This window comes from Podarcis vaucheri, assembly GCF_965113315.1.
Source record: "Podarcis vaucheri genome assembly, chromosome: 1".
NCBI classification, from domain to species: domain Eukaryota; kingdom Metazoa; phylum Chordata; class Lepidosauria; order Squamata; family Lacertidae; genus Podarcis; species Podarcis vaucheri.
Genome location: NC_138759.1, coordinates 85,346,308 through 85,373,264, shown reverse-complemented (window position 1 = coordinate 85,373,264; position 26,957 = coordinate 85,346,308). Strand labels below are relative to the sequence as shown.

The window sequence follows — 26,957 nt, the reverse complement described above, 5'->3', positions numbered from 1 at the left end:
CTGATTCTTTCATACTGATTTTTTCACAGTAATGCACCACAAACAGGTTAAAACAAACAGGTTAAATTAATTGAGTGAGCTCTTTAGCTCCGTGCCTCACTGAGAAAGCAATCCTGTACATGTATACTCAAAAGTAAATCTCACTGAATTTAATGGGGTCAGTGGGCACCAGATTACGGCTGAAAGCTTTAGGTGACAGCTAGACCAATTAAAGTTTGATTATTGCAACTGCAACTTTAGCAAATGCTGTAATGGCATTGGGAAACATCTTTGTTTCCTAGTCTTCTACTCAGTCACAACCCTTTTGTCAACCTTTCCAAGAGAGCGAAAATCAACTTTCTCATCCTGCTAGTTAATACTTACCTTAAATTTATGTCTCTAAATAATGCCATTTTCTCATTTCAGAAAGATACAAGGGTCTGAAAGTGTTGGTACATTTATACTAGGTTGCCTGATGTCAAGAGCTTTAGTCCCCTAAGCACAAAATCAGTTGGTTGTTAATGGCTTGAGTTGTTTTCCCTTGATGGTAGAGAAAACAATATTGGAGCTAGGGAATCATTTTCTGTTCAAAACGATTCCCTACTCCCAAAAGAAGAAAGTGTGCTTTTATGTTAGGAAACCAGAAATAATGAGGCACCAAGTATGGCGTAGAATGAGGACCACTTTATTAAATATAGAAGAACATACTCAACTTATAAATGACAATATGTACAGAAGCATCTTCAGACTCTATCAGGCTCTTGCCTGTTAACTGGGTAAGCCTACACTGAAGGGAGTCAAGCTGGCCTTAATTTCCAACTCCTCTTGCCACAGTAGGGCATGCCATTTTAGGTGGTGAAACTTAATTTTTGCAAATTTCAATGAAGGGTGGACACCACAGAAATAATCATCAATTTCATTTAGCCCACAGGAGGAGAGATGTATAGTGAGGAGAGTCTGTACCATTGAATGTGAACTGCACTCAGCCATAATTCCCTCCTCATCCAACTGCATACACTTTTGCTCATGATAGCTGTGTAATGGGTTTGCAGATGGACATGTACCTGTCACACCACACCCTTAAAGGTGAGGAAGAACTTCTTCCTGATTCATAGCCCATCAAGACTGCAAAACCCAAAATGGGTGACACAGGTTAAGCTCAAAAGTGAGCCATACCCTTCGCCATGACATCACAAAGCGTGAAATACTCTGGCATCACAGTTTACCTCAAACATGCCTCAAGGAACTCATCATCCGTTTCAATCTACTCCTTTCCTGTTCACACCTGCAACACGAAAAGGATAACTTAGTGCTTCTTCCCCCACTGCTCAACTATTACTGCTCTTAACCCCTTATGAAGGTCAGAAGGAATGTCTCCACCCCCATCGTTCAGTCCGAACACTGAGGTCCAGCTCCGAGGGCCTTCTGGTGGTTTCTTCACTTCAGGAAATGAGGTTACAGAGAACCAGGCAGAGGGCCTTCTCGGTAGTGATGCCCACCCTGTGGAACACCCTCCCATCAGATGTCAAGGAAATAAACAACTATCTGACTTTTAGATGACATCTGAAGGCAACCCTGTTTAGGGAAGTTTTTAATTTTTGAAGTTTTATTGTGTTTTTAATATTCTGTTGGGAGCCGCCTAGAGTGGCTGGGGAAACCCAGCCAGATGGGCAGGGTATAAATAAGAAATTATTATTATTATTATTATTATTATTATTATTATTATTATTATTATCATCATGATCATCATCAGAGAGTATAATGTCATTCCCTAAGTCTGACAAGTGGACTCCATCAGCTCTGTAAAGTTCCTGTCTCATGTGTGTAATCCCATATAGTTTCAGATTTACAGTTATCTCTCTCTGCACCTTCTAGGAAAATATGGATGTCTTGATCTTAGATTGGGTGTTATTATTTAATTTGGTTTATCTGTCCTTGTGGTTCTATAGCAATTTGAAAACTAATAAAAAAAACTTAAACCCCTTTAACAAGTCGCCCCTTCAAAAAAAAAAAAAAAAAGGAGCCACTTAAAAACTGCTTTTTTATACCATATATGATATAATTAAATTCCACCTTAACTATGAAAAGGCTATTGCAACCTTCCTAAAAATACTTATAAATAAACAGAGTAATACCAGAAAGGCTTATTCCCCTTAAGGAGAAAATGGAAGTGTCTTTTGTAACACATGTCACAGCTTTTAGTACCGACCATAGATATTACCGGTACTTCATGGATCACTGCCTTGTCGTGGCGAAGGGGCTTGAACAACTCAGAGAAGCTGTGAGCTATGCCGTGCAGGGCCACCCAAGATGGACAGGTCATAGTGGAGAGTTTTGACCAAACGTGATCCACCTGGAGCAGGAACTGGCAAGCCCTCCAGTATCCCTCCCAAGTAAACTCCATGGACAAAGATAAGAGGCATATAAAAATTATGAAGACAGGAGTGCCTGGCGTGCTCTGGTCCATGGGGTCACAAACAGTTGGACACGACTAAACAACTAAACAACAACAACAACAACAACGATATTAGAGGTGTGTACTGAACACAAGATTTGGTTTGGACCTTGACCAGATGATTCAGAAAGTGGTGTGTTTTGGCCTGCACCACTTCAGAGGCTACTTGCTTTGCTCAGACTTAAAACAGAACCTTGTTCTGGAACAATGAAGCTTCAAGTTTCCCCATTCACTATAATGGGAATATTTAAAATGTTTGTAATGCCTTAACGTTTTGAAAGAGTATAGGATTGTGCCTATAGAAACCACTCTCTCACTTAAACAATCCAACATTTTTTCTTCACTCTAAGTAACAGAGCAATATACGCAGAAATATAGATATTTAACAGTCTTCATCATCAATCACCACCAGTTGAGTCTCTGTTAGCATATATATGAAATTAGGAATTTTTTTACCCCATATGAATCTCATACATTGAATTACACTTGCCAGTTATATATCTTTGAAGATCTTTGCTATCCTTTTTTGTTTTCATCATCCCAAATAACCTGGTTTGTTTAGCAAGCTTGGCCACCTCACAATTCACCCCAACGCCAAATCATCTCTGAACCACCTAAGCACCAGCACCAAGTTGGATTGCGGGGGCAGGGGGGCAGATTGTAAAGTTGCATAATAATTTTTGGATAATAACAAGCAGAATTTGTATTTTTATTTATTCATAAATAATTAATATGCAAATCATGAATCACCTTTCTCATTTTCAAGAAACCCTTTCTTATATTGACAAAGCTACTTTTGAAATGGTAGTTGCATATGTTAATAAGCTTTACATACTTCTAAGCCAAGCGAAACACAGGGCTAAGCAAAAGACAGAAGACAAGCTCACTGAGAGATGGTCCATATCAATAAATCACTGGAACAATCAATTTCAAGCCAATGTGCAACCAATGTGATTTGAAAATCTAAATTCCAACACGTCTATATTTGTGCCTTCTACTTGTTTATTTGTCTGGTTTTGCACGGTAATAGCAATCAATACAATCTCCATATCTATCCCTTCTAAGCATTAAGAACCTTCTAAAAATCTACCCGTAGTACTACAGCTCCTACTACCACTATGTTCTCATTTTTATTTCTTGTAGATACTGTACATACAAATATATTATTTTTCTTCCTTTTGGTTACTTTATGAAGGCTTGTGAAAATCTTTATTTGAAATAATAAGGTATGGATGATATCCAACATATTCAGAGCTCAGACCTATTAAAATCAATGAATGTACATTACTAAAGTTCAGCGGTCTCATTGTGCCAGCCTGGCACAACGGGTATAACTAACGTTGAATATCATCCTGTATAACACTGGATATATATAGATAATGAGCATTAGTTTTTATTCCTATTTTTTCTTTTGTTTTAAAATTCTCTCCCCTCCCCAGCCTTCAGGTAAATCAAAGAGCTAACCCTTTGCCATATTCTTTCCAGTATGCGACTGCTACACTTACCTTGAAATCCCGAGTCTCTCCATTCCTTTAATCAAGGCATCCTTCACATCTTTGTTCCTGAGGCTATAAATCAGGGGATTCACGAACGGGATCAACACTGTGTAGACCACAGCGATTATTTTATCCTGCTCCAAAGAGTAGCTGGAACTGGGTCTCAAGTACATAAAGAGGAGGGTCCCATAGAACAAACTGACGGCGGTTAGATGAGAAGTACAGGTGGAGAAAGCTTTGTGCTTGCTGTCATTGGAGCGTATTCTGAGGATGGTAGAGAAGATGCAGGTATAAGAAATGAGAACTATGGACGTGGTGGTAACTTCATTGAATCCAACAATAGTAAAAACAAGGATTTGGTTGAGAGTGGTATCAGAGCAGGCCAACTTCATCAATGGTGGCCCATCACAAAAGAAATGGTTAATGACCTTAGAATCACCAAAGGACACTGTTAAGGAAAAACCTATCTGTACTGTTGCATTTAGGAAGCCCACCACAAAAGAAGCAAACACCAACAAAACACATAGTCTTTCAGACATGATGACTGTGTACATCAGTGGGTTACAGACGGCCACATAGCGATCATATGCCATGGCTGCCAAGAGGTAACATTCTGCTGTTGCCAAAGCAATATAAAAATACAACTGAGTGAAACAGCTAGAGTAGGAGATGGTTTTTCTATGTGATATGAAGCTCAGTAGCATCTTGGGTGTTACGACAGAGGAATAGCACAGGTCAAGGAAGGATAAGTTGCTAAGGAAGAAATACATTGGCGTCTGAAGCTGAGAGCAAGTCCTCACGATGACAATGATCCCAGCATTCCCCAATACTGTGATAATGTAGATCATCAAGAAGACTATGAAGAGGATGATTTGCAGTTCAGATTGATCTGTGAGTCCCACAAGAATGAACTCATTCACTATAGTGCAGTTGTCCCCATCCATGTGCACTTGCAAACATACTGTTATTTGAAAGGAGGAAAATAATAAATTTCAGTGTTATAGGTAGCAAATCAGATTTTGAAAAGCTGCTATGAAAAAAACCCAAGATTATTTGACATTCAAAATCTCTTCAGAAATATCATTTTTTTTAGGGGGGGAAAGGAGGAACTTGTCTGAGCAATCTCCAGTTTGATCCTTTAACTGAAAATACACAGGTGTTGTTTCAGTTACTGTTCTTTCTCCTTTTTTTAAAAAAGACCCCCCTCTAAATATATTTTTATATTGTGAGAAAATCAAGAATACTGAGCAGTGCAGAGGCACTAGAACAGCAGGATAGAATTTCCTATAAACAATATATAAAAACAAGAAGAAGAATAAAATGGGAGAAAGGGGAAAGGAAATTGTAGGCCACTTTTAACAACTCCAGCAATGATGAGTTATTTGGACTTAAGCTACACCCAGTAGACTTCATTTAAACTCAGTATCATTTCCTCAAGTGCTGGGAATAACAATTGATGGTAGCACTGTTTTGTTCATATCCTGTTTATGAGCTTCCCATAAGGATCTGGTTGCTTAGGTCAGGATGCTGAATAAGACAGGTCTTTGGTCAGAGCTCTTCTAATGTTGTCGTTAATGTAACATACTGATGTTACACACCAAGCCAATAAAGGAGTTCCACATATGGAAGCAAAATTCCACAGATGGAATGTTCTCTATATATGGACATGGGCACCAGGTTAAGAAATATAAGATGACAAATCATATGGGAAAGAAGCAAATCATTTTCTTTACGTCAGCATGGATGTCTCTCACTCATAAATTTAGGTAGAATAGTTATCTCATTTTTAGCCATAAATGCTTTAAATTCATTTTGAATTCTCTGAGAATCTGAGGACAACATCAGCTTGTATACCACAGTGGAGAAAAGGAGAGATCTGTACTCACCACAGTTTCAGGCAACAATTATAGCAGCCAGGGAAGGGGGTATATTGAAGTTGGTTTCTTAATTATTATTCTAGGTTATTATTCTAGGTCTGAAGTGCATGCCTTCTTTTAGTCATCAGATTCCCAAATGAAGATGTAGTTATTTTATCTTGAAGATCTGGGTTTGGGTAAACCCATTGGGATCCTTCCACCTGATGGACCTCTGCAGTAATAAGTCAAGCTGCTCTGTTAATAATTCTTTGTTTACCTTGTGACTTTGCCAAGATGTTTTTGGTTTGATATGGAGGAATCCCTAAATAATACACAGTGGAAAGATATTATGGATGATACGATTTTGGGTGCTTCACACTGACAGACCTCATTGGAAGGGAATATAAACTTCCACAAACTGTTACAAAAAGTAGCTTTATTATACTGGCCTTTCTTTGTTGGTGAAGTGCCAGGATTTTACAAGACAAAAAAGTAATTTTCTCCATACTGTACTTTAACAACAAAACTCCTGTGGCGGTTCTAGCATACAGAGATTTGTTAGTACAATCTCCCATGGGGCACTGGCTAATGAAACAGTTGCTGGATTCTCTGTTAGTGCCATCTGTAACCATAAAGGAAACAGATTTTTGTGAATTCTAATATTTACTTATTTATTACATAGACCCTCTTCTTTACCCAATTGTCCCAGGATGAGTTACAAGAATACCAAAAATAAAACAGGTGCAAGTTACCTTGAATATATTAAAATAAATATGCAAAATATGATCGGATCCTAAAGGACTACAGTTGGTGGGAAGCAATCTGCCCCATGGGATATGGCTTGGCAGCAGCTGAAAGCTTCTAGCTGCTTGAAAAACTAGCAAGGCATTTTTTTTAATATTAAAAGAAAAACTAGAGAAAAGAAATGAACATAAGAGCCCCACTGCATCAGACCAAAGGCCCCTCTAGTCCAGCTTCCTGTTCTCACTCTCTCCACTTTTGCTTCCTGGCAGCTGTCCAGTATGACAAGATCAATTTCCATTTCCCCATGATTTGGAGAATGATTTTGGACCTGCACCTTAGAGAGGTTTACCTATAACAACAATGAGACCTCACATAACTTAAACAGTTTGGCATTGACGTCTATTGATGATGCCAAAATTCATTTTGAAAAGTGTCTTAATTGTATATTACCCTATTTGTATTGAAAATAAAACTCACAAGGAAATCAACAAGCAGTACTTCCAGTACTAACAGTATTCATGGTCTTGAAATACTTATTTTGCCAGCTATATTCCAAGGAGGACTCTCTTTTCTTCAAGTTCTTCCTCAGGATCAAAACGTAAATTGAAAGTATGTTGAGATTTTTAGGCTAGCATCGTTTGCATTAACCAGACTGTCTTCTTGTTCAAAGTCACCTTCCAGGGTAGGTATTTGACATAAACCCAGAAGCTGATTAGTTTAACTCAGGAATGGCTATCCTACAGCTCTCCAGATGCTCCTGGACTAACATCACCCCTGATCATTGGTCATATTGGCTGGAACTGATGGGAGCTGGGAGCCCAGCAGCATCTGAAGGGACACAGGTTCTCCACCTCTAGTTTAACCCTTTATTCATGATGAAACTATGAATTATTGCTGAGATGGACCTGAACCTTTTATGAAATGGTATTACAGAGCAACACATTTCCTCCAAGCAATCAGCTTTATGGGAATATTCACATTTGAAAAAGTCAAGTGTACCCCAAGGGCATGTAGTTTGGTTTGTGTATGAAGGACTCATTGTCAAGTGCAGACTGGGATGGCAGACTCTAGAGCAGCGGTTCTCAACCTGTGGGTCCCCAGATGTGGTTGGACTACAACTCACATCATCCCTGAGCTCTGGCCTTGCTAGCTAGGGGTGATGGGAGTTGTAGTTCAACAGCATCTGGGGACCCACAGGTTGAGAAAGGATGCTCTAGAGGGAAACAAGGCAGGTGAAAAGAAATGAAGAAGCTGAGAGAGCAGAGTGAATGCTGGACCAGAAGTCCAAGTAGATTCTTCCCTTCATGTGGGTGTGCTGTTGACGGTATATTTCCTATTTTTCACACCTTGCGCTTATTATGAGGAATCTCTGAACATCTATCATGGAACTTTTGCACACTGCTTTATTATATGTTTAGTTGTTGTTGCTTTAAAAAAACAACCCTGACCCTTTCTCCAAGTAGAAGGTAAATTATTAATTTATTTGCAGTGTTTATGTACTGCCCAATAATTAAGGTTCTCTGGGTGTGTAGAGTAAACATGGCCTCCTTGTTACCTTTTTATCCTCACATATTCTATGAGGTATATAGTAGTATATATTCTATATTCTAAGTAGTAGAATATAGTAGAATATTTTATATTCTGCTATAGAATATTCTATATTCTACTATATTCTATATTCTAAGTAGAATATTCTATATACTAAATAGTAGTGATCAGCCCAAGATCTCTCCATGAGACCACTCTGGCTTTTGTGTTTCCTCACAATCTTAAGATCTCATGTTCATCTCCACAGCCCTCTCTCATTGCAACCACACATGATTTGTGGTATCTTCTACATATTTATTGTATGAGGTAATCATAGGTAAGCAATTTAAGAATAGTGCATTACTTTCCTAGAGTTGACTTACTCTCTTTTATTTAAAAAACAACAACTCAACAATTTTGGGGGTTTCCTAAAAAAATCTCAACAACTTTTGGGATGTCCTGGTTTTTGCTTTTTGAAATATTGCAACCCTAAGCTACAATGAGCACTTCCAGCTTATATTATTTGCTGAACTTATATTGATCCTTAAGTTCATCATATAGGTAAATGACCAGAGAGGCTACATTTTTATAATTTTAATATTGGACATGCAACACCATACATAGATGCTAATAATGGACTAGCAATGTATAGCTCTTGTGGAAATGTTTAGAAATTGTTGCTAGCTACTCATTTTGTTACATACCTTCCTCTGAATGCCTCCTAAGGCATCCTTAACCTCCTTGTTTCTCAGGCTGTATATCAAGGGATTCAGTAAGGGGATGACAATTGTGTAGAATACAGCAAGGGTTTTGTCCGTGACATCTTGAAGAAACGATCCACTGCCAGTGTTTGGTCGGAAATGCAAGATAAGAATTGCCCCATGGAAGATGGTAACTGCAGTGAGGTGTGAGGTGCAAGTGGAGAACGCCTTAAGTCTACCTGCCCTTGAGCTGATCCTCACAATGTTGATGAGAATGTACATATAAGAGATGATGACACTCAGGATGGTGGTTCCTTCTACAAGCCCAGCCTCAAAAAAAATCAGGCGTTCATTGATGTAAGTATCCGAACAGGAAAGTGATAAAAGTGCAGTGATGTCACAATATACATGATTGATTTCGTTCGAGTGACAGAATGACAGCCTGAAGGTGAAGACTGTATGGAGAAGAGAGTGCAGAAGCCCAAGAGCATAGGACCCCACCACCAGAAGTGTACAAATTTTAGGAGACATGAGGACTGGATACAGCAGTGGTTTACAGATAGCCACATAGCGATCATATGCCATTGCAGCCAGGAGAAAGCACTCTGTGCTCCCCAGGCCTATCACAAAGTACATTTGCAATGCACATCCAGTGAGGGAAATGGTCTTTTTATCTGCTAAGAGATTAACAAAAGTCTTAGGGGCAACCACAGAGGAGAAGCATGCATCGAGGAGAGAGAGGTTGCTGAGAAAGAAGTACATTGGAGTGTGGAGCTTGGGACAGGCTCTTATTAACACAAACAGTCCTAGATTTCCCACCAAAGTAGCAATATAAATAGCAAGGAAGACTAGAAAGAGGACAATCTGTAGTATGAGATTGTTTGTTAACCCTACAAATACAAACTCATTGATTATTACGGTGAAGTTTTTCTCTTTCATTGCATTCAGATTGTTTTATTCCAGAGCTGTAAAATAAAGAAACACGACAACTGAGAAGAAACGACCATTTATTCATCATGCACATGAGAAATCTATGCAACTCATTTGCCACCAGTGACTCCCTTGTTTTATTTAGACAAATATTGGAAGGATTTCTATCAAAGGTACCAGGCGCTTGGGGATAAAGGGAGCGTCTTACCTTCTTCTTCAGCTCTTCAAAGGTATCTGCTTATACAACATGGGGGCCTAGTTATAGGTGGGAAAGGATGTGATGAAGACACCCACACAAACTAAGAATGTACCCCGCACAGCTAGCACATCCTTTGTTAATGTAGAAAAGTGGCTATACCAGGAAGCAATGTAGAACCTCTTTCAAAAATTATGGTACTTTTTGGCATTGAAAGTGAATACCCTCCAGCCCAGCCCAGAGGAAAACCAGGACATGCATCTTTCGGGGCTGCAATCTCAAAGGAGCCAGGGGACTTGTGCACAAACACAGCACCCCAAAACGGGATGTCCCACTTAAATTGGGACAGTTGAGGGGTATGAAAGTGTGCCTTTGGTTCTGCTACTACAAGAATGCCGCTGTTAAGAGTCTCTATTACTGGGGATGTTGAGAAAGAATATGTAGTCAAAGTTATGCAAGTAAATTCAAGAGTTCGACTGAAAACTTCCTCTCACTTCTGTTTTAAGTGTATAATCGAGACACTCAGAGTACATTTACGATAATCATTACGCATACTTGCAATTTTCCCAGAAGCTCTTTTGACTGTTAAGAGGGTCCCTTAGTAAAATCCTGCACATTTTCCTTCCCCTTCTAAACTAAAATGACACTGCAGGATCTGGTATCTGTTACAGCTAAGTAACAACTCTGACTCTTGGACTGCTGAGCATAATCTTCTCTTGACAACAATACTTGGAAGGTACATGCACTACAATATTGAAGAAAAATAATCAGTGCAGAATGCTGATCAGTTGGCTTGCAGTGGAATCATGAAGCACTCTCTCCTTTCTCCGGAGAGCATAAAAAAACCATAATTCTTTAAATGTATATAAGCCTACATAACAGAGCTCATATAAATAATGCAAACAGCAAACAAAATAACAAACAAATAGGCAAAAAGCCTGTCACAAGGATCAATCAAAAATGCTTCAAAATCATCATTAGCAGAAGAAGTGCATATATGTGCCGAATTAAGAGCAAAGTTGGGGGAAAGTTATGCAGAACAACAAGGTGTGTGGTTGCGGGAAAACAACATACTGACTCCTGCTTTCTTATATGTCTCTACTTACTCTTAAAGGAAACTGGGGTGGTAGAAGATCTGAAGAAATAAATGGAGAATGAAATTGCATGAATGGAACTTAATTCCAGAGAGATAACGATGTTGGTCGCTTGGAGTAAAACCCAAATACAGAAATGTGATAATGAGCACAGTTATTGTACCCAGAAGCATTCTTAGACAGAGTCCACTTTGTCAGCTGCACGGAATGGCATGTATATATAACTGTAGAGCTTTTATTTTATCCCTACCACCCTCAGTGCTCCATGTCCTTGGAGAACTGCACAGAATTCATCATTTTAGGAATTCATCTATTGGGAAAATGTGCCATACTCTCCCCAAGACTCAAGTGCATTGAGGCACAGAAATTGTTCATTGTTTGTTTCTGATAAATAATAATAATAATTCCATATGAAGAGGCAGGGCCGACCCAATACATTTTGGCACCTCAAGTGAACCACAGAAAGTGCCTCCTCCTTGCTAGGGAAGATGTTGTGAATAAAGATTAACAAAGGGGAAATAAAGATCTACACTGGGATCTGCTACCCCTGTGGATCTTGCCACCTGAGGCAGTTTCTTCATAGGTGGGCCGCCCTTGTGAAGAGGCAATAATAGAGAAGGGGAGGAGTATTGCTAGCCTTGAAAAACAAACTTATATGAAGCTACAACCATAGCTGTCAACTTTTTCCTTTTCTTGGAGGAATCCTATTTGGAATAAGAGAATTTCCCTTAAGAAAGGGAAATGTTGACAGCTATGGCTACAACTGGAATAATGTTGGGGGCATCATAGACTGGAAATGGATAATATTGTTTCATGAAGGAATCCCAATAACATAGGAAGCCAAAGCCAGATCATTGGTTTATCTGAATGAATATTTGCATTGGAGGGCAGCAGCCATGTGCAGGACTTAGCACTGACTGGAAGTGGCTCTCCAGGGTTTCAGGGAAAGATTCTTCCCAGCACTATCCAGAGATGCTGCACATTGAACCTAGGATATTTTGCAGGGGAAGCATGTGATCTTCCATCAAATTCGCATTGACACTTTGTCACAATTTGTTTTTCTGGGAAAGGGTTGTAACTCCGTGGTAGTGCATCTGCCTGCAGAAGGTCCCAGGTTTCACACACACACACACACACACACACCCCAGACAACAATACAAAACAGTGAGATGGCAGGAATCAGGGTTGCCATATGTCCAGAATTTACCGGACATATCCAGAATACTGCAGTCGGAGTCAATGTCTGGACAGAAATCAGCTAAATGTCTGGGAAAATCTGGATGCATGACAACCGTGTTGGCAGTGTTTTTGCCGATTTCCTTCAAAAATAGTGCATTTTTTAAAAAGCATTTTTGCCAAAAAATAGCTCAACAGCTTTTTAGTTCGGATTGTCACTTTTTGAAATAGGGCAACCCTAGCAGAAATACAAAGTACTGGTAGGTACAAGTGCTGAAGAATGGAAATACGTGGGACTGAATATTCTAATAATAAATATTTATATCCATTTTGAATTTTATCTCTTTTGTTCAAGGAAGGACCTGGGGGAGGAGGAGGTTTAAGCAGCTGTGGGAAAGTGAGGACTTGCAGTCTCCACAACTGCCTCAAAGGGGCTAGGCCTCTGAAAAGTGTTGCTATGCTGACACCCCTGAGCAGACCTTGTTTCTTCTAATAAAGTTAATGTCACTTACTCTGTGTGATTTATTGCTGGCTAGCTTCTGACATAATGTCAAGCCAAACACTTGAAGAGGGCCTAATTGAGTCTCACAATAGAGGAGATAGGTTGACTGTAGGGGAGATAGAGGAGGAGATAGGTTGACTGCCCTTTTTTAAATTTTTCTATTCTAAAAAACACTTCATAGCCTAAAGTCATGCAAGCATTGTACAGTAAGAGAAAATAGGATAAAATATAAAAGAAACAAACTCAATGAACTAAAAGCAATAAAATCATATCTACAGTTATAGACACTGTAGAGAATGACTGAGGCTCACATCAGGGAAAGCCTTCTTAAACTTTCTGCAGGCAGTGCAATGGCATCTCAGATACTTTTTGAGGTGGCTGGCAGACAGCAGTGTGAAAGTTCTTTGTCACATCCACAGCCCTGCTGTACATCACAGGTAGGACAGGAGTTGAGAGCAAGAAGACTGTTGCACCCGCTTGGAACTGAACCAGGCGCAATGTTTTCATACGATGGTAGTACCATTGGGAAGGGATCCCTTTCAAGACTTTCCACTGGCCACCACTCGCAGCAATCCCATTGGTGATACTTCTATCTGGCCATACATTTGGTGGATAGAAAAGGGTGCTCTGTGCCAATGGAATGATGTTGGCATCACTTGGCAGGCAGCAGGTGGGCAAGATGGATAGATGGACAACTCTGTCAAATCCAAGCCCCCCCTCCACCCTTGCAGAAAGGGGGCTTTGACTGCTTTATAAATTGCAATTTCAAAAAGAGCATGATAAGCAGCATCCCAAAAGCTTCTTGCATATTTCTCCCCTACACCCCCGATTCCGCCCCCCACCCCTGTCAGCTTCCATGTCCCTCACTATAAATATATAACATGCTCAGTTTAGGACTGACAGGTACCTACTGCCATATAATGTAACACAACAGGGGAAAGGTTGGTAGGGGAGATAAAAGCACCCGTTCCTCTCTTCTGAAACTCCCCACTTCCAACAAAGTCTAAAGAGCACTACTGTCTGGAGCCCTGGGCAGAAGCAAACCTCTCAGGGTGTGGATAGGTTAGCAAGGATGTAAAATGCAGCCACCTAAAACTAAGGTAGTGGTTTCAACACAAGTGGCAGTTTCTCTAGACACCCAGAAAAAAATTTGTAAATTAAAATCACACACTGTCAAATAATCTGTCAAGAGTTCCAGAATGTGAAGGAGGCGGGGGAGAAAATGGAGGTGGGGAGAAAAGAAGAAAATAGGTTGTTCAATCCTCAACAAATTATAGAAATGAATATGTGAAGTAAAAATAAAATCCCTTATAGGATGTAATTTAACCTTTCCAACGTCTGTACCACTCTCCTCCCCCAATTATCTAGATGTAAAATGCTTAAAGCAGGCCCACACTAGTTTTTCTGACAGCTAATTCATACCCTCCACCAACATTACTCTAATTCAAATAAGGAGGTCCTATTCCAGAATGATAATGATGATTTTATTATTTGTACCCTGTCCATCTGACTGGGTTGCCCCAGCCATTCTGGGTGCCTTCCAACATATATAAAAACATAATAAAATATTAAACATTTTAAGAATACTTCCCTATACAGGGCTGTCTTCATTTTTTTTTAAAAAAAAAAATATTTTTATTGCATTTTTTCCAGATAGAAATAAACAGCTCAGAAGAACAAAGAAAACAAGAAAAAGAAAGAAAGAAAAAAAAAGACAAATTATTTCCAAGGCTTATTTCAATCCGTCTACGGACTTCCCCACATCTCCCGCACAGTGCATTCTCAACAATAAATTTGACAGCAAATTATAACCTTATTTCGTGTGTTTCTTTCGTATTTTCAAATGCATTTTAAGTTTAAATTACTTATTGTCCAAATTACTCAATAAACACATATATTGTCCTTTTATAAACATTTAAACATTGGTTCTTTCCTTATTATTATCTAATTTCATATATATTCCACTCTCATTGCTGGGGCTATCCTTCCGAATCATACGAACTCCTATAGCTCATATAACTTATAAAATTTTTGCAAATAGTCTTTAAATTTTTTCCAGTCCTCCTCCATTGCTTCTTCTCCCAGATCTCGGATCCTGACAGTCATCTCGGCCAGTTCCATATAATCCATCAATTGCGTTTGCCACTCTTCCAGTGTGGGCAAATCTTGAGTCTTCCAGTGTTTAGCAATAAGAATTCTTGCTGCTGTAGTTGCATACATAAAAAACGTTCTATCCTTCTTTAACACCTTTTGGCCCACAATGCCCAAGAGGAAGGCCTCCGGTTTCTTGGGAAAGGTGTACTTAAACACCTTTTTTAACTCATTGTAGATCATTTCCCAGAAGGCCTTCACTCTTGGACAAGTCCACCAAAGGTGAAAGAATGTCCCTTCAGCCTCCTTGCACTTCCAACATTTATTATCAGACAGATGGTATATCTTAGCAAGCTTGACTGGGGTCATGTACCACCTGTATATCATTTTCATAATGTTTTCTTTCAGGGCATTACATGCCGTAAATTTAATACCAGTGGTACATAACTTCTCCCAGTCCTCAGACATAATGTTGTACCCGATGTCCAGAGCCCACTTTATCATGGCTGATTTAACTGTCTCATCCTGGGTGTTCCATTTAAGCAGCAAGTTATACATTCTCGATAATACTCTGGTTTCACCTCAGATCGTATAAATCTTTCGCCTTTTACAGGGCTGTCTTCAGATGTCTTCTAATGGTTGTAGAGTCACTGATCTCCTTGGCTCAGGGGTTGGATGCCCTCTAACATTTCTTTGATGAAAATAGGGACATCCTAAGGAAAAGAGGGGTGTTCCAGGATCAAATCAGAAACTGGATTGGCTTCTGTAAATTGAGAACTGTCCCTGGAAAATAGGAGCACTTGTAGAGTTTGCTAATTTTCATGTCCTGAAACTAATCTCTTCAAGAGTTCTGAACAGCACTGAAAGGTTCCTGTTCCAAGTTGACTGAACAGGAGCACTTCTCATACTCCCTATGGCTTAGGACAGGAGTGATGAAGCTGTGATTCTTCAGACATTGCTGGACTATAACTCCCATCTTGCCTGATCATGAGTCTGATGGGAATTGGAACCCAATGACACCAAGAGGGCTACAGCAACTCCCCATCTCTGACTTAAGGAGGTGGGGATACAATGCACTATTAAGCACTATGTTAATCATACAAAAGAGAATAGTTAAAACAGTGGTCAAACTCCATATTAGGGGATACACCATATATCATTCATAGCATAGAATGTTCCCTTCATTCAGCTTGGAATAATATGGACATAGTTTAAGGGAAACATTACATTCCTCACCAAATCAGCGCATAGAGGCCAGAAGGAATTTGGTGCATTCTTCTTTCTTTCCAGACTTTACAGATTTAATAATGTCATGCCCATTTGATTTTATAAGGTTCATTAACAAAATATTTTGTCACACACCTTCCGCTGAAAGCCTCCCAGAGCATCCTTTACCTCCTTGTTTCTGAGGCTATAAATCAAAGGGTTGAGCAAAGGGATAACAACTGTATAGAACACAGTCAGTGTTTTGTCAAAGACGCCTTGAACCAAAGATTCATCGCTAGAGGTTGGTCGGAAATGCAGAATGAGAATTGCCCCGTGGAAAATGGTAACCACGATGAGGTGTGAGGTGCAGGTGGAGAAGGCTTTCAGCCTGCCTGTGACCGAACTGATCCTCACCACAATGTTGGTGAGAATATATGTATAAGAAACTACAACACACAGGATGGTGGTTATTTCTACAAGACCAGCTTCATAGAAAATCAGGAGTTCATTGAGGTGGATATCTGAACAGGAAATGGCCAAAAGTGCTGTGATGTCACAGAAAAAGTTATTGATCACGTTACACCTGCAGAACGACAGCCTGAAGGTGAAGACTGTATGAAGGAGAGAGTGCAAAAAGCCAAGAGCATAAGACCCCAACACCAGAAGAATGCAGACTCTAGGAGACATGAGGACTGGGTACAGCAAGGGTTTGCAGATAGCCACGTACCGATCATATGCCATTGCAGCCAAGAGAAAGCACTCCGTACTCCCCAGACCTATAAAAAAGTACATTTGCATTGCGCACCCAATAAAGGAAATGGACCTTTTCTCTGCTAGGAAGTTCACTAATGCCTCTGGAGCAAACACAGAAGAGAAGCATACATCCAGGAAAGACAGGCTGCTTAGAAAGAAGTACATTGGAGTGTGGAGCCGGGGACTGGCCCTTATTAAGGCAATCATTCCTAGATTTTCAACCAAGGTAATCATATAAATAACCAGGAACACCAAAAAGAGACTAGTTCGTAGTGTAGGGTTGTTTGTTAATCCTACAAAGACAAACTCACTGAACACTGTTGTGGAGTTTTCTTCAGACATTGCACCCAGGTGAAATGTCCAGATCTGAAAAAACACCAAAGCATAGCACAGGTAAAACAATATTTTACAACCAATGTATGGAATTCATTGTCAGCAGTGGCAGGGATGACTATGAGCTTGCATTACTTTAACAGAAATTGGATTATCACTGCATCTACTCCGGAGATATTTACTCCTGTGCTATGAACGGTCAAAGAATTCATGCAAATCATTTCCTTCATTTCACATACTTCTATCTACACCAACACAAGAAAGCATAGCATAAAGTGAACTTTTGCGTACTTTTACATACCTTTGGAAATAAGCTCTGCGCAGCTTCTGCATAAACAGCTGTGGTACTCTGTTGCAGTCAGAGAGAGAGAGAGAGAGAGAGAGAGTGCTTGAGGCAGATAGATCAGCAAGTTCATGTAAGATGTAAAATAATATTAAAATGAACTAGATGTGTTGAATCACAGCGATCTGATAATTTGCAATAATGATTTCTCTCCTCAGCTCTAAAATAAGCTACACATGTTCCCTTTATCTGATTGCCAACCCCCTGATTGTTGGTACTATATGGGCACCATAAGAAGCTCTGTTCCATTTTCTTTCTTCAATCTTTCCAGTGACACTTGGTTCCTAACATTACTTTTCCTCCAGATGTTATTCTCTCAGCAGTCCTGTCCTGTGGTTGATTACCTTTAAGGTGAACAGGCAAGGTGAGACTGTTCTAGTGCTCAGAGCAGGGATAAAATTTTGGTAGGCTTATTCTCCCAGCTCTCAGGAACCCACAATGAGGGGTGTTAGGGTGTTTCTTTTAACTGCATGTTTTATTCACCCCAATTCATACCTCATTTCTTCATTCCTGGCAAAGGAGGCAAAGATGTAACCTGAAAATCTGAAAATTCTACTAAGAGTAGATAGTAATAAAATTATAGTTAACCTCGGGGGGGGGGACTTCAATGGTAAAATGTTGATTTCTTATGGAATCATGGTCAAGCTATTAAACGTTTTCCATAAGACGATTATGGGCTGTGGTGTGGGCTGTTCAGTAGGAAGGTAATTAATGACTTAGGCTAGGGTGCAAATTTCAAGTGCTGTGTCTTTCTCGTACTCCATTCATTGTATCTTTCAGTGGTATTGTTAGAAGATCTCGAAATGTTCTATAGCAAGAGGCGGTGAGCCCATCAGGACCCGATGATTTACCTGTTTTTGCTTGATTAATAGCCAGCTCTATTTCCACAATTGAAATGGGTGTATTTAGAGATGGATCCTCCTCCTCCTCCTCCCAGGTTGCCCCTCAAGATGCTCCTTTTCCATAAATCATCTTTACTTGTTTCCTCTACCATCAATTTACTTTCTGCTGCTGCTCCCTGCAGTGCATTGTCAATTCCTGATGTCTCCCATCAACCCTCCCTTAGCTATCCAATATAGACTATCCAGCCCTCCAGGCATATATTACATCTATTTTCCCAACAGCAGCTACTATGTTGTTTGTCTCTATATTGGTGATTAACACTAGTGATAAAAATGCTTGTGATTGCTAAGCATTGGCCCCTAAATACCATACTCAGAAGTGATTAATTGCCAGCTTACCCTGTGAGATGATGCACCTGCTTGTTGAACATGATTGTCTGCTATCTTGAGGAGCCTCTCATAGTATTTATGATTTGCTGTTACCTCTGGGACTTAACTCCCCTAAGTTTCACATATACTTTTTAGTGTGATGCTGAAGATAAGTTGCCCAATTAGTCTGGGCTGTTGTGAATAGTCATTTGTTCTAGAATGAGTTATTCATTCCTATAGCACTTCCTCATCTTCTTCCTTCCTTGTTCTTCTATGGGCTTTAGAGAAATCTACATAACGCTTGCGGGGCCAGCCCAATATATTTTGCTGCCTAGACACCCCCATGTACAGAAGCCAATCAGACTAGCAACTGAATCTTACTTCAAAACCAGCACTGGGTCAGCATTGTCTGCTGGTTAGCTTAGGAAGTGCAGGACAAGATACATGGAACACACGCCTCTGCCTTTCAACACTTTGCTGCCACTCTCTTACTTCTATACCTGGTGCATGCTCACTGTCCACTCAAACAAATGCAGCAGTAATGGCATCAGCACGCATCACATATTAAGAACAGTGCTTTCCTGCTGAACCATGTGGACTACGTTGGCTGCCTTTTCCCGAAGGTCCTATCTTTGACAGAATCAGAGAGATTAACTGACTGGAAAAGCCAGTCAACTCAGACCAGCATTGAGCAAGCACCATCACTAGGGCGCTGACTTAGGGAGTTGGGAACATCCCAGGTGAGTCTCAGGAAGAATGAGCGCTGCCTTCTCTCATCATCTTCCCTCTGAGGTGGTTGTCTCACTCTGTCTAATTGTAGGGCCACAACCTTCATCTCCCAGGTTTCCAAAACACCCTTTCCTTTGTCAAGCAGACATAAGCCCCATTCCATGCCCAATAAGCATGGGACCCTTTGGCCGGTGGGGCTGTGGCCAGGTTTTGCCCAGTATCTTCTCTGTGTGATGGGCTTGTGTGAAAAAGCTTCCTCATGGGTCCTTGCTGAAGAGGGGAGGGGAAAGCCTATATAAGGCTGCTTCCCCTGAAGCTCACAGCCATTTTGCTTTGAGAGCTTCCTACCTGCCTACTCTTGGGTTAGAGCCTTCACATAGTAATTCTGGGTCATTGGTTGAAAAGACCAGAAAGGAATTTCTTTCCTTTTGATTGGCATTTGGTTGGGGCTTTTCTCACCTTTCCCTCAGTGAAATTATGGCTTTCCTTTGTTAGCCGGAAGAATGTTGTTTGTATGAGGGCAGAAATGGCATTAGTCAGGATCAACATAGTATAGGGGAGGCCATAAGGGGCCGGAGAGGAGGATTGGCCATGGCAATCCCAAGTGCAGGTTCAGTATCTGCCTGGTTGGAATCTGCACCCTGGTCTCCCAGTGAGACCCTGCCTGCACCATGGCAGTTTCAACATCAGCTGACTCCCATCGAACAGGTTTGGAGCCATCCAAATCCAGCAGATCCATTCCATCAATACGGAGCTTGTGGAATGATGAACTGATCTTGGGACCCAATGCCATGGCAACCCTTGCACTGCCTGCTGCTTTCAAGAAAGATTTGGCCTGATTTTATCCCATCACCATTGTACAGTCTGGTTATTTTGCTGTTCTCACGGGTCACATAATGCACCTGCCTGGGCAAGCGCAGGCCATTGTGGACCTCCAATCTCATCATTTGTTAAGACCATAATCATTGTTAACATTTGGAAGCATTGTTCCTAATGCTAAATAAAGATTTGCCTTGAGTAATTATTGCTTCCATAAACTTAATGAGTCTCTAAGAGGAATTATATCTTTGTAAACATTCTACCTATAATAACCACTAGTGTATTAATAGATCATCATCACTAACTTACATATCCATCTGGAGCCTGTATCCATAATAGGTGGATCACAGGGAATTCACCAGTGGAAAACCATGATAAATATAGTTCCCACACATAATGCTTAATGGAGCTTTTGCTTCAGTTGGGTTTGTAATGCATATGTTAAAATTACATGGGCCAGAATGTTCAAGTACATTGCAGTCTTTATCCTTTCTAAATCTGGAGATCCATGTTTCACGTGTGAAAACCGCATCAAATTGCATGTTTCTAGTTGGGTGTGTAGCTACTTGAACAAGCAATATTGTTTATAGTGGTTTATAGTGTTTATAGTGGTATCCACCACAGCTCTTTCAGATAGGAGTAAATGTTGGATAAGAGAGGCATAGGCAAACTCGGCCCTCCAGATGTTTTGGGACTACAACTCCCATCATTCCTGACCACTCGTCCTGTTAGCTAGGGATGATGGGAATCGTAGTCCCGAAACATCTGGAGGGCTGAGTTTGTATATGCCTGGCGTAAGAACATAAGAGGAATCTCCTGGATCAGCCAAATGACCCATCTAGTCTAGCATCCTATTCTCACAGTGGCCAGCTACATGCCCGTGGCAGCATACAAGCAGGCACTTTCCTAGAGCTGCCATATCTCCAAGTGAAAATCAGAACAGAGTTTTTTGGGTGTTTCTTTTTTAGGGGAACAAAAGTTGTGCTTTTTTTTATTCCAAGGCATGTCCTGGAAAGTCTAGATGTATGGCAGCCCTAACTTTCCTCTCCTGCATTCAGTTTTCCCATCTAGGTTCAGAGGCTTCTAGCATTAGCATATAAACACTTATGCGCAGATGCATTTCTGCTATATCTCTTTATATAAACAAATGCGCATTCAGCTGTATTTGCTGCTAGCTGTCTCTCCTTGAGGAGGTAAACCTATTCTTAGGCTGTACAACTCCAGATTCCATGACTTAAAGCCAGGGTGGTGACTTACCCATTGTTAATCTGACAAAAATAAAGAGGACGAAGTAGGACACAGGTTCACATAACATTTGCAGGTGCTAATGTGTATAGATGCAAATCTGGAAATAATTACTACAATTGAAATGCAATACATCTCCCCATAGTAGCAAAGACTGTGACCAGGTGGCATCTGTGTCTACTTACACTGCAGTGCAAGAGCTAAGCATTGATAGGCAACCTCAAGGCCTCTGCTGCTTTTTCTTCTTGATTGTTCTTTATATACTAAGCATGTAATTGGTAGCCCTTCAGATTAGAGGGCTGTCCTGGGATAACTCTTCAAATGGAGAACTGTTCTCTGCAAAGTAGAGAATGGCTATCCTACTGACTGCTTTGGCATTTTAAAAAATGTAAAAAATTTAAGATGCCTCGGAGATGAATTTTGTCTGAATTTGTAAGTGAACAAACCTAATCCACGTCTCCCAGAATAATACATAGATCAGAGTGTAATTTTCTTTCTGCTTCTCTGAATTTCACAATACATTTCTTCATAGAAACAAAAACAGGAAAGAAATGTGTGTTTTAGGGACTTCCGGTTCGGCGCCAGCGCTAATGGCTGCTCCCTCTCCGAGCTCCGGAGAGAGGACGGCTCTGCGAGTTCGGGTCTGACCCGCTACGGCAAGCGGGGGACCCCTAAAATCACAGGAACGGAGCCTGTGAACAATGAGATTCGGTGGGCACCTGAAGCGCCCCCCTTTACCGCAGAAGGAGCCTTTTTAAAGGCTCCGGAACGACAACGGGGAGCGCGGTGCTGAGAATCGCTACCCAGCCCGCAGGGTGAAGCCGCGTCGCCATTAGTGGAGAGCGCCGATTCCCTTCCTGAACAATCTGGACAAAAAAGACCCGTGAGTAAGATTGAACTTCTATTCGTGTCAAAACTACTTGAAATTAGGCTGAAAACGGGAAAGGCGAAAATTAAGGAAGTCTGCCTTCCCCCGACTGCATGACAACTAAAGCAACGAAAGTTACTGAGCTGCATCCATATGGGATATTGTTTTTAACTGTTTGAATCCGACATTTGGACTTTGATTATCCCCTCTAGCTTGCAGGGCAGAGGGGAGGAATAAGTGATTTTACAAGCTGCATGACCAACTTAAAGGAAAGGGAACTCTCTGCAGCCTTCAACCTGGCACAAACTGTTATTAAAACAAAGGAACACTGAACTGACTTTAGACTCCTGTGAAAGTAACAAAGTGGAAGTCTCATTGCTTATTTGTTACAAAGTTTTGGGACTCTGTGGACACAATATATCAGGGAAGGCTGGGACTCTATCTATTGGGAAAGTGTTGCAATATACATATAGAAGCCTCCCGATAAATTTGCTTTTTAAATACTCTTCGTCTTTGTTTGCGGACATTTTGATTTGCTCCCTCTAGAGGGTAAATTAAAAGTTGCTACGCTTTGGGACAGTGGAATTTTCCTTTAGGAGAAGGCTCTCGTGGGAAACGACCTTGAGATATGAGTGGCCCAGCAGATGAGATAAGCACGAGAGTCAAGACAAGGCAATATCAACAACAGCTACAGCAACACAAGAAAAGAGGCTCGATCTCAGGCATAATCCCTACAGTGACAACAGGACAAGAAAAAGGTACAGCAGTCTCCATGGATGCAGTGTCGCAAGCCCTTCTTAAGATAAACCAGTCTCTGGAGAATCTAACAAAGCAGACGGCTGAAAATACTAAGAAATTGACAGAGAATTCACAGAAATTGACAGATTTAACAACAAGACTTGACCTGAATACAGAATCTATAAACAGGCTTACACAAGAAAATTCTGCCACACGTCAAATTGCAGAGGAAGCCAGAACTATTGCTGGAGAGACCCAGGAAAAACTAGAACCGATTGCCAGGAAGGTCTATGACCACGACGCAACTCTGGCATTGTGGGAACTACAAAGAAAAGAAAGGAATTTGAAACTACGATCAATTCCAGAGGACGAAGGAGACAATCTTACGGACTTTTTAACGAAAGAGTTTGCTGATTCCTGGGAAGATCTAGAGGAAGACGAATTCAAAATTACAACAGCATTTAGACTGGGCAGAAGACAGAACAGAAAGGCGCCGAGAGACTGTCTGATTACCTTGAGATCGAAGGAGGAAAGAGACAAAATTCTAAGACTGCTGTCAGGGGATGATTAGCTGCTTGTGCTTAAAATAGTGCCCCTTCAGAGTTTGTGCGGCCCCACAAACCTCTGTGTGTGACAGAGCTCCTCAGACATGTCTGCTCTAGTCACTAGTAGAGTCTGACAGTGGCTGCCTGCGGAAGCGCTTCCAGCAAAGAAGTTCCTTAACGGAAACGCGTCTCCTGGACTCACGACGTGGCAGCTTCCGGCGAAGCAAGGGTCTCCCTGCAGTTGCTTCTGACACCTCCCCGTTATTTTCGCTGGAAGTGTCTCTCACCCCTTTCTCTCCCCTGCTGTTTCCTGCCTGGGCTGCTGCGTCTCTCTCAGCATTACTGAGATCCTCCTCCAGAGACCCCTCGCTCCCCCTCCTTGTCCCTGCTTTAGCTGCTGACTCTCTCCCAGTCTTTGGGAGCCCTACCACCTCCCTTTCCTCTGATGTCAGTTCCCTGACATCCACCTCCCCTCCAGGGCCCCCTTCTCCCCCGCCCCTACTCTCTCCTCTGGGCGGTGAGGAGCTGAAACCCCGAAAAGAATCCTCTTCATCTTCAGACGTCTCGAACATTTCCCTCCATCGGTCTTCGTTCCGACTCGCTGAATCCTCCTCCACCTCGGAATCAGAGAACCCCTCCAACTCTTCTTCTTCGTCGGTGGTGGCGAAGTATTCCCTCCGGAACCTCGCCACTGGCTGGGGTTTACGAGGGAATCTCTGATGAAAAGCTTCAATCAAAACCTCGTCATCTACATCCTCTGCCCTGACCCAGGTGTTTTCCGACTCCGGCTCCCCTTCCCACATTACCAAATACTCTACTTGCTCTCCCTTCCACCTGGAATCGAGAATCTCCGCTACATGGTAGCTGTGTTCTTTTTCCTCCATAGCTGGTCCCCTATTGACCCTCCCCTCTCTGTCCCCTATATACGGTGACAGCAACGACCTGTGGAACACTGGGTGCAACTTCATGTGGTTCGGTAACCGGAGTCTGAAAGCCACTGGGTTGACCTGTTGCGTGACTTCAAATGGGCCCAGTCTTTTGGGTCTTAACTTCTTACAACCTCCTTTAAATGGTAACCCTTGGGTGGACAGCCACACCTGGTCCCCCACCCTAATGCTTTCCCCTTCCCTTCTGGTTTTGTCTGCCTGCCTCTTATATTCCTCCTTCGCCCTGTTTAAATTAAGTTGGAGCTGGCGATGGATCGCTTCCATTTCTTCAACGAACTGTTCTGCGGCTGGAACGCTCCAGTTCTCCCCTTCCCCCCCTGGGAAGGCTCGGGGATGACACCCGTGATTAGCCAAAAAAGGGCTCATCCCCGTGGACACGTTCTCTGCATTGTTGTAGGCAAATTCTGCCAACGCCAGCTTCTCCACCCAATCATTCTCTCTGTCATTCACATAACACCTCAAATATTGCTGGAGGACACCATTAGCTCTTTCCGCCTGCCCGTTGGTTTCTGGATGACGGGCAGTAGAGAAATTCACCTCTACATGCAATAAGCTCATGAGCTTCCTCCAGAACCTGGAAGTAAATTGTTTCCCTCGGTCAGAAACCACCCTCAAGGGGGCGCCATGCAGCCTAAACACATTTTCCACAAACAATTTAGCGGTTTCTTCCGCTGTGACCGCATGTGAGCAGGCTATAAAGTGGGCCATCTTGGTTAACAGGTCTACCACAACCATGATGGCTGTTTTCCCTTTGGACCTGGGCAGATCAGTCATGAAATCTATTGCTACTGCCTCCCATGGCCTTTCCGGCGTGGGTAGTGGTTCTAATAAACCTGCCGGTGCCCGCCTCTCCCCCTTGGCTCGTTGGCATCGGTCACACCCTCTCACATATTCCCGCACATCTTCCCTGACCTTGGGCCACCAGAATTCCCTGGTAACCAGCCACATGGTTTTGTGTTGCCCAAAATGCCCTGCTGTGGGGCTATCGTGCAGTTGCTTGAGTACCTTTTCCCTCAATTCCCCTTCAGGTATGTATAACGCTCCCTTGTAGTACAACGCCCCATCTCTCTCCTCAAAACCCCCGGGTTTGTCTCCCTCCCTCCTGAGACCCCTGAGTTTGTCCTGGGCGTATTCATCCTGCACCGTTCCCTCTACCAGTTCCCTTTGCCCCACCAATGCCGCCCCACACACCCAGCGGTCCTCGGGAATGACATGGGTCTCTTCGGGTGCACCCTCTCCCTCCAAATATTCAGGTTTGCGTGAGAGAGCGTCCGCCCTAATGTTCTCCGGGCCTGGTACGTAACAAATCTCAAAGTTAAATTTGGAGAACTCCTGGGCCCATCTCAACTGCCGTTGGTTGAGCACTCGCGCAGTTCTCCAATACTCTAGATTCTTATGGTCCGTGCACACTTGCACCTTCTGTTGTGCACCAATTAGCAGGTGCCTCCATCTCCGGAAGGCCTCATGAATCGCAAGAAGTTCCCGGTCGTACACCGTGTAGTTCCTCTCAGATTTGTTCAGCTTTCGCGAAAAGAAGGCACACGGTCGCCACTCTGACCCCTCCTTCCCTGGCTGCAGAAGAAGCACCGCCCCTATGGCTCTGTCAGAAGCGTCTGTTTCGACCCTCAGCTTTTTTTGTAAATCCACATGTAGAAGTTGTTCATCCGAGGCGAAGGCCCTTTTCAGTTCCTCAAACGCTCGCTCCGCCTCCCCCGTCCAAACAAACTTCTTTTTACTGCTGAGACAGTCCGTGATGGGCGCCGTCAGGTGGGCGAAGTTTCGGATGAACTTACGATAAAAGTTTCCAAACCCTAGGAACCTCTGCACATCCTTCTTGGTCTTGGGTGTTTTCCATTCCAGCACTGCTTGAACCTTGCCGGGGTCCATGGCCAACCCCTTGTCTGACAAGCGGTACCCCAGGAATTCCACCTCCTTGGTATGAAACTGACACTTCTCCAGTTTCACCCACAGTCTGTTGGCTTGCAGCCTGCTCAACACTTCTCTGACGTCTCTCACATGTTGCTCCTCATTCTCCGAATACACCAACACGTCATCTAAGAAGGCCACGCAATTCTTGTAGAGCAAAGGCCCCAGTACGTGGTTCATGAAGGCTTGAAAACACGCGGAGCCTGTTTGTAATCCAAAAGGCATAACGAGGTATTCAAATGCCCCCAAAGGGGTGAACATGGTGGTCTTCCATTCATCCCCTTTCCTTATACGTATCAGGTTGTACGCCCCCCTTAGGTCCAGCTTTGTAAAAATCTTTCCTTTTCGCACCCTGGTCAAAATATCATCAATCCTGGGCATAGGAAAAGCCGCCGGCTCTGTCACTGCATTTAGGCGCCGAAAGTCACATACCAGCCTCGGCTTGTCCGTGTTTTTTTTATCCACAAAAAACACTGGGCTACCCCCCGCTGCCTTGGACTCTCTGATGAAGCCTCTCTTCAGGTTCTTGTCAATGAACGCTCGCAAC

General features: G+C 42.2%; 2 protein-coding genes and 1 long non-coding RNA gene across 3 annotated transcripts in view; 1 reads left to right on the top strand and 2 right to left on the bottom strand.

Moving 5' to 3' along the window:
- Positions 1-26,957, top strand: part of LOC309526868 — a 117,333-nt gene that overhangs the window by 48,234 nt on the left and 42,142 nt on the right. The gene's annotated exons all lie outside the window — the stretch shown is intronic.
- LOC309539602 (uncharacterized protein) lies at positions 3,256-17,048 on the bottom strand (the record flags this gene model as incomplete). Its single annotated transcript, XM_082235998.1, has 2 exons — positions 3,256-4,903; positions 16,091-17,048. 2 exons carry the CDS (start codon positions 17,046-17,048, stop codon positions 3,936-3,938), a joined length of 1,926 nt encoding a protein of 641 aa, XP_082092124.1. The 3' UTR covers positions 3,256-3,935.
- Positions 8,738-9,697, bottom strand: LOC309526172 (olfactory receptor 5T17-like; the record flags this gene model as incomplete). The annotated part of the gene is made up of 1 exon (XM_082212087.1): positions 8,738-9,697. One exon carries the CDS (start codon positions 9,695-9,697, stop codon positions 8,738-8,740), a length of 960 nt encoding a protein of 319 aa, XP_082068213.1.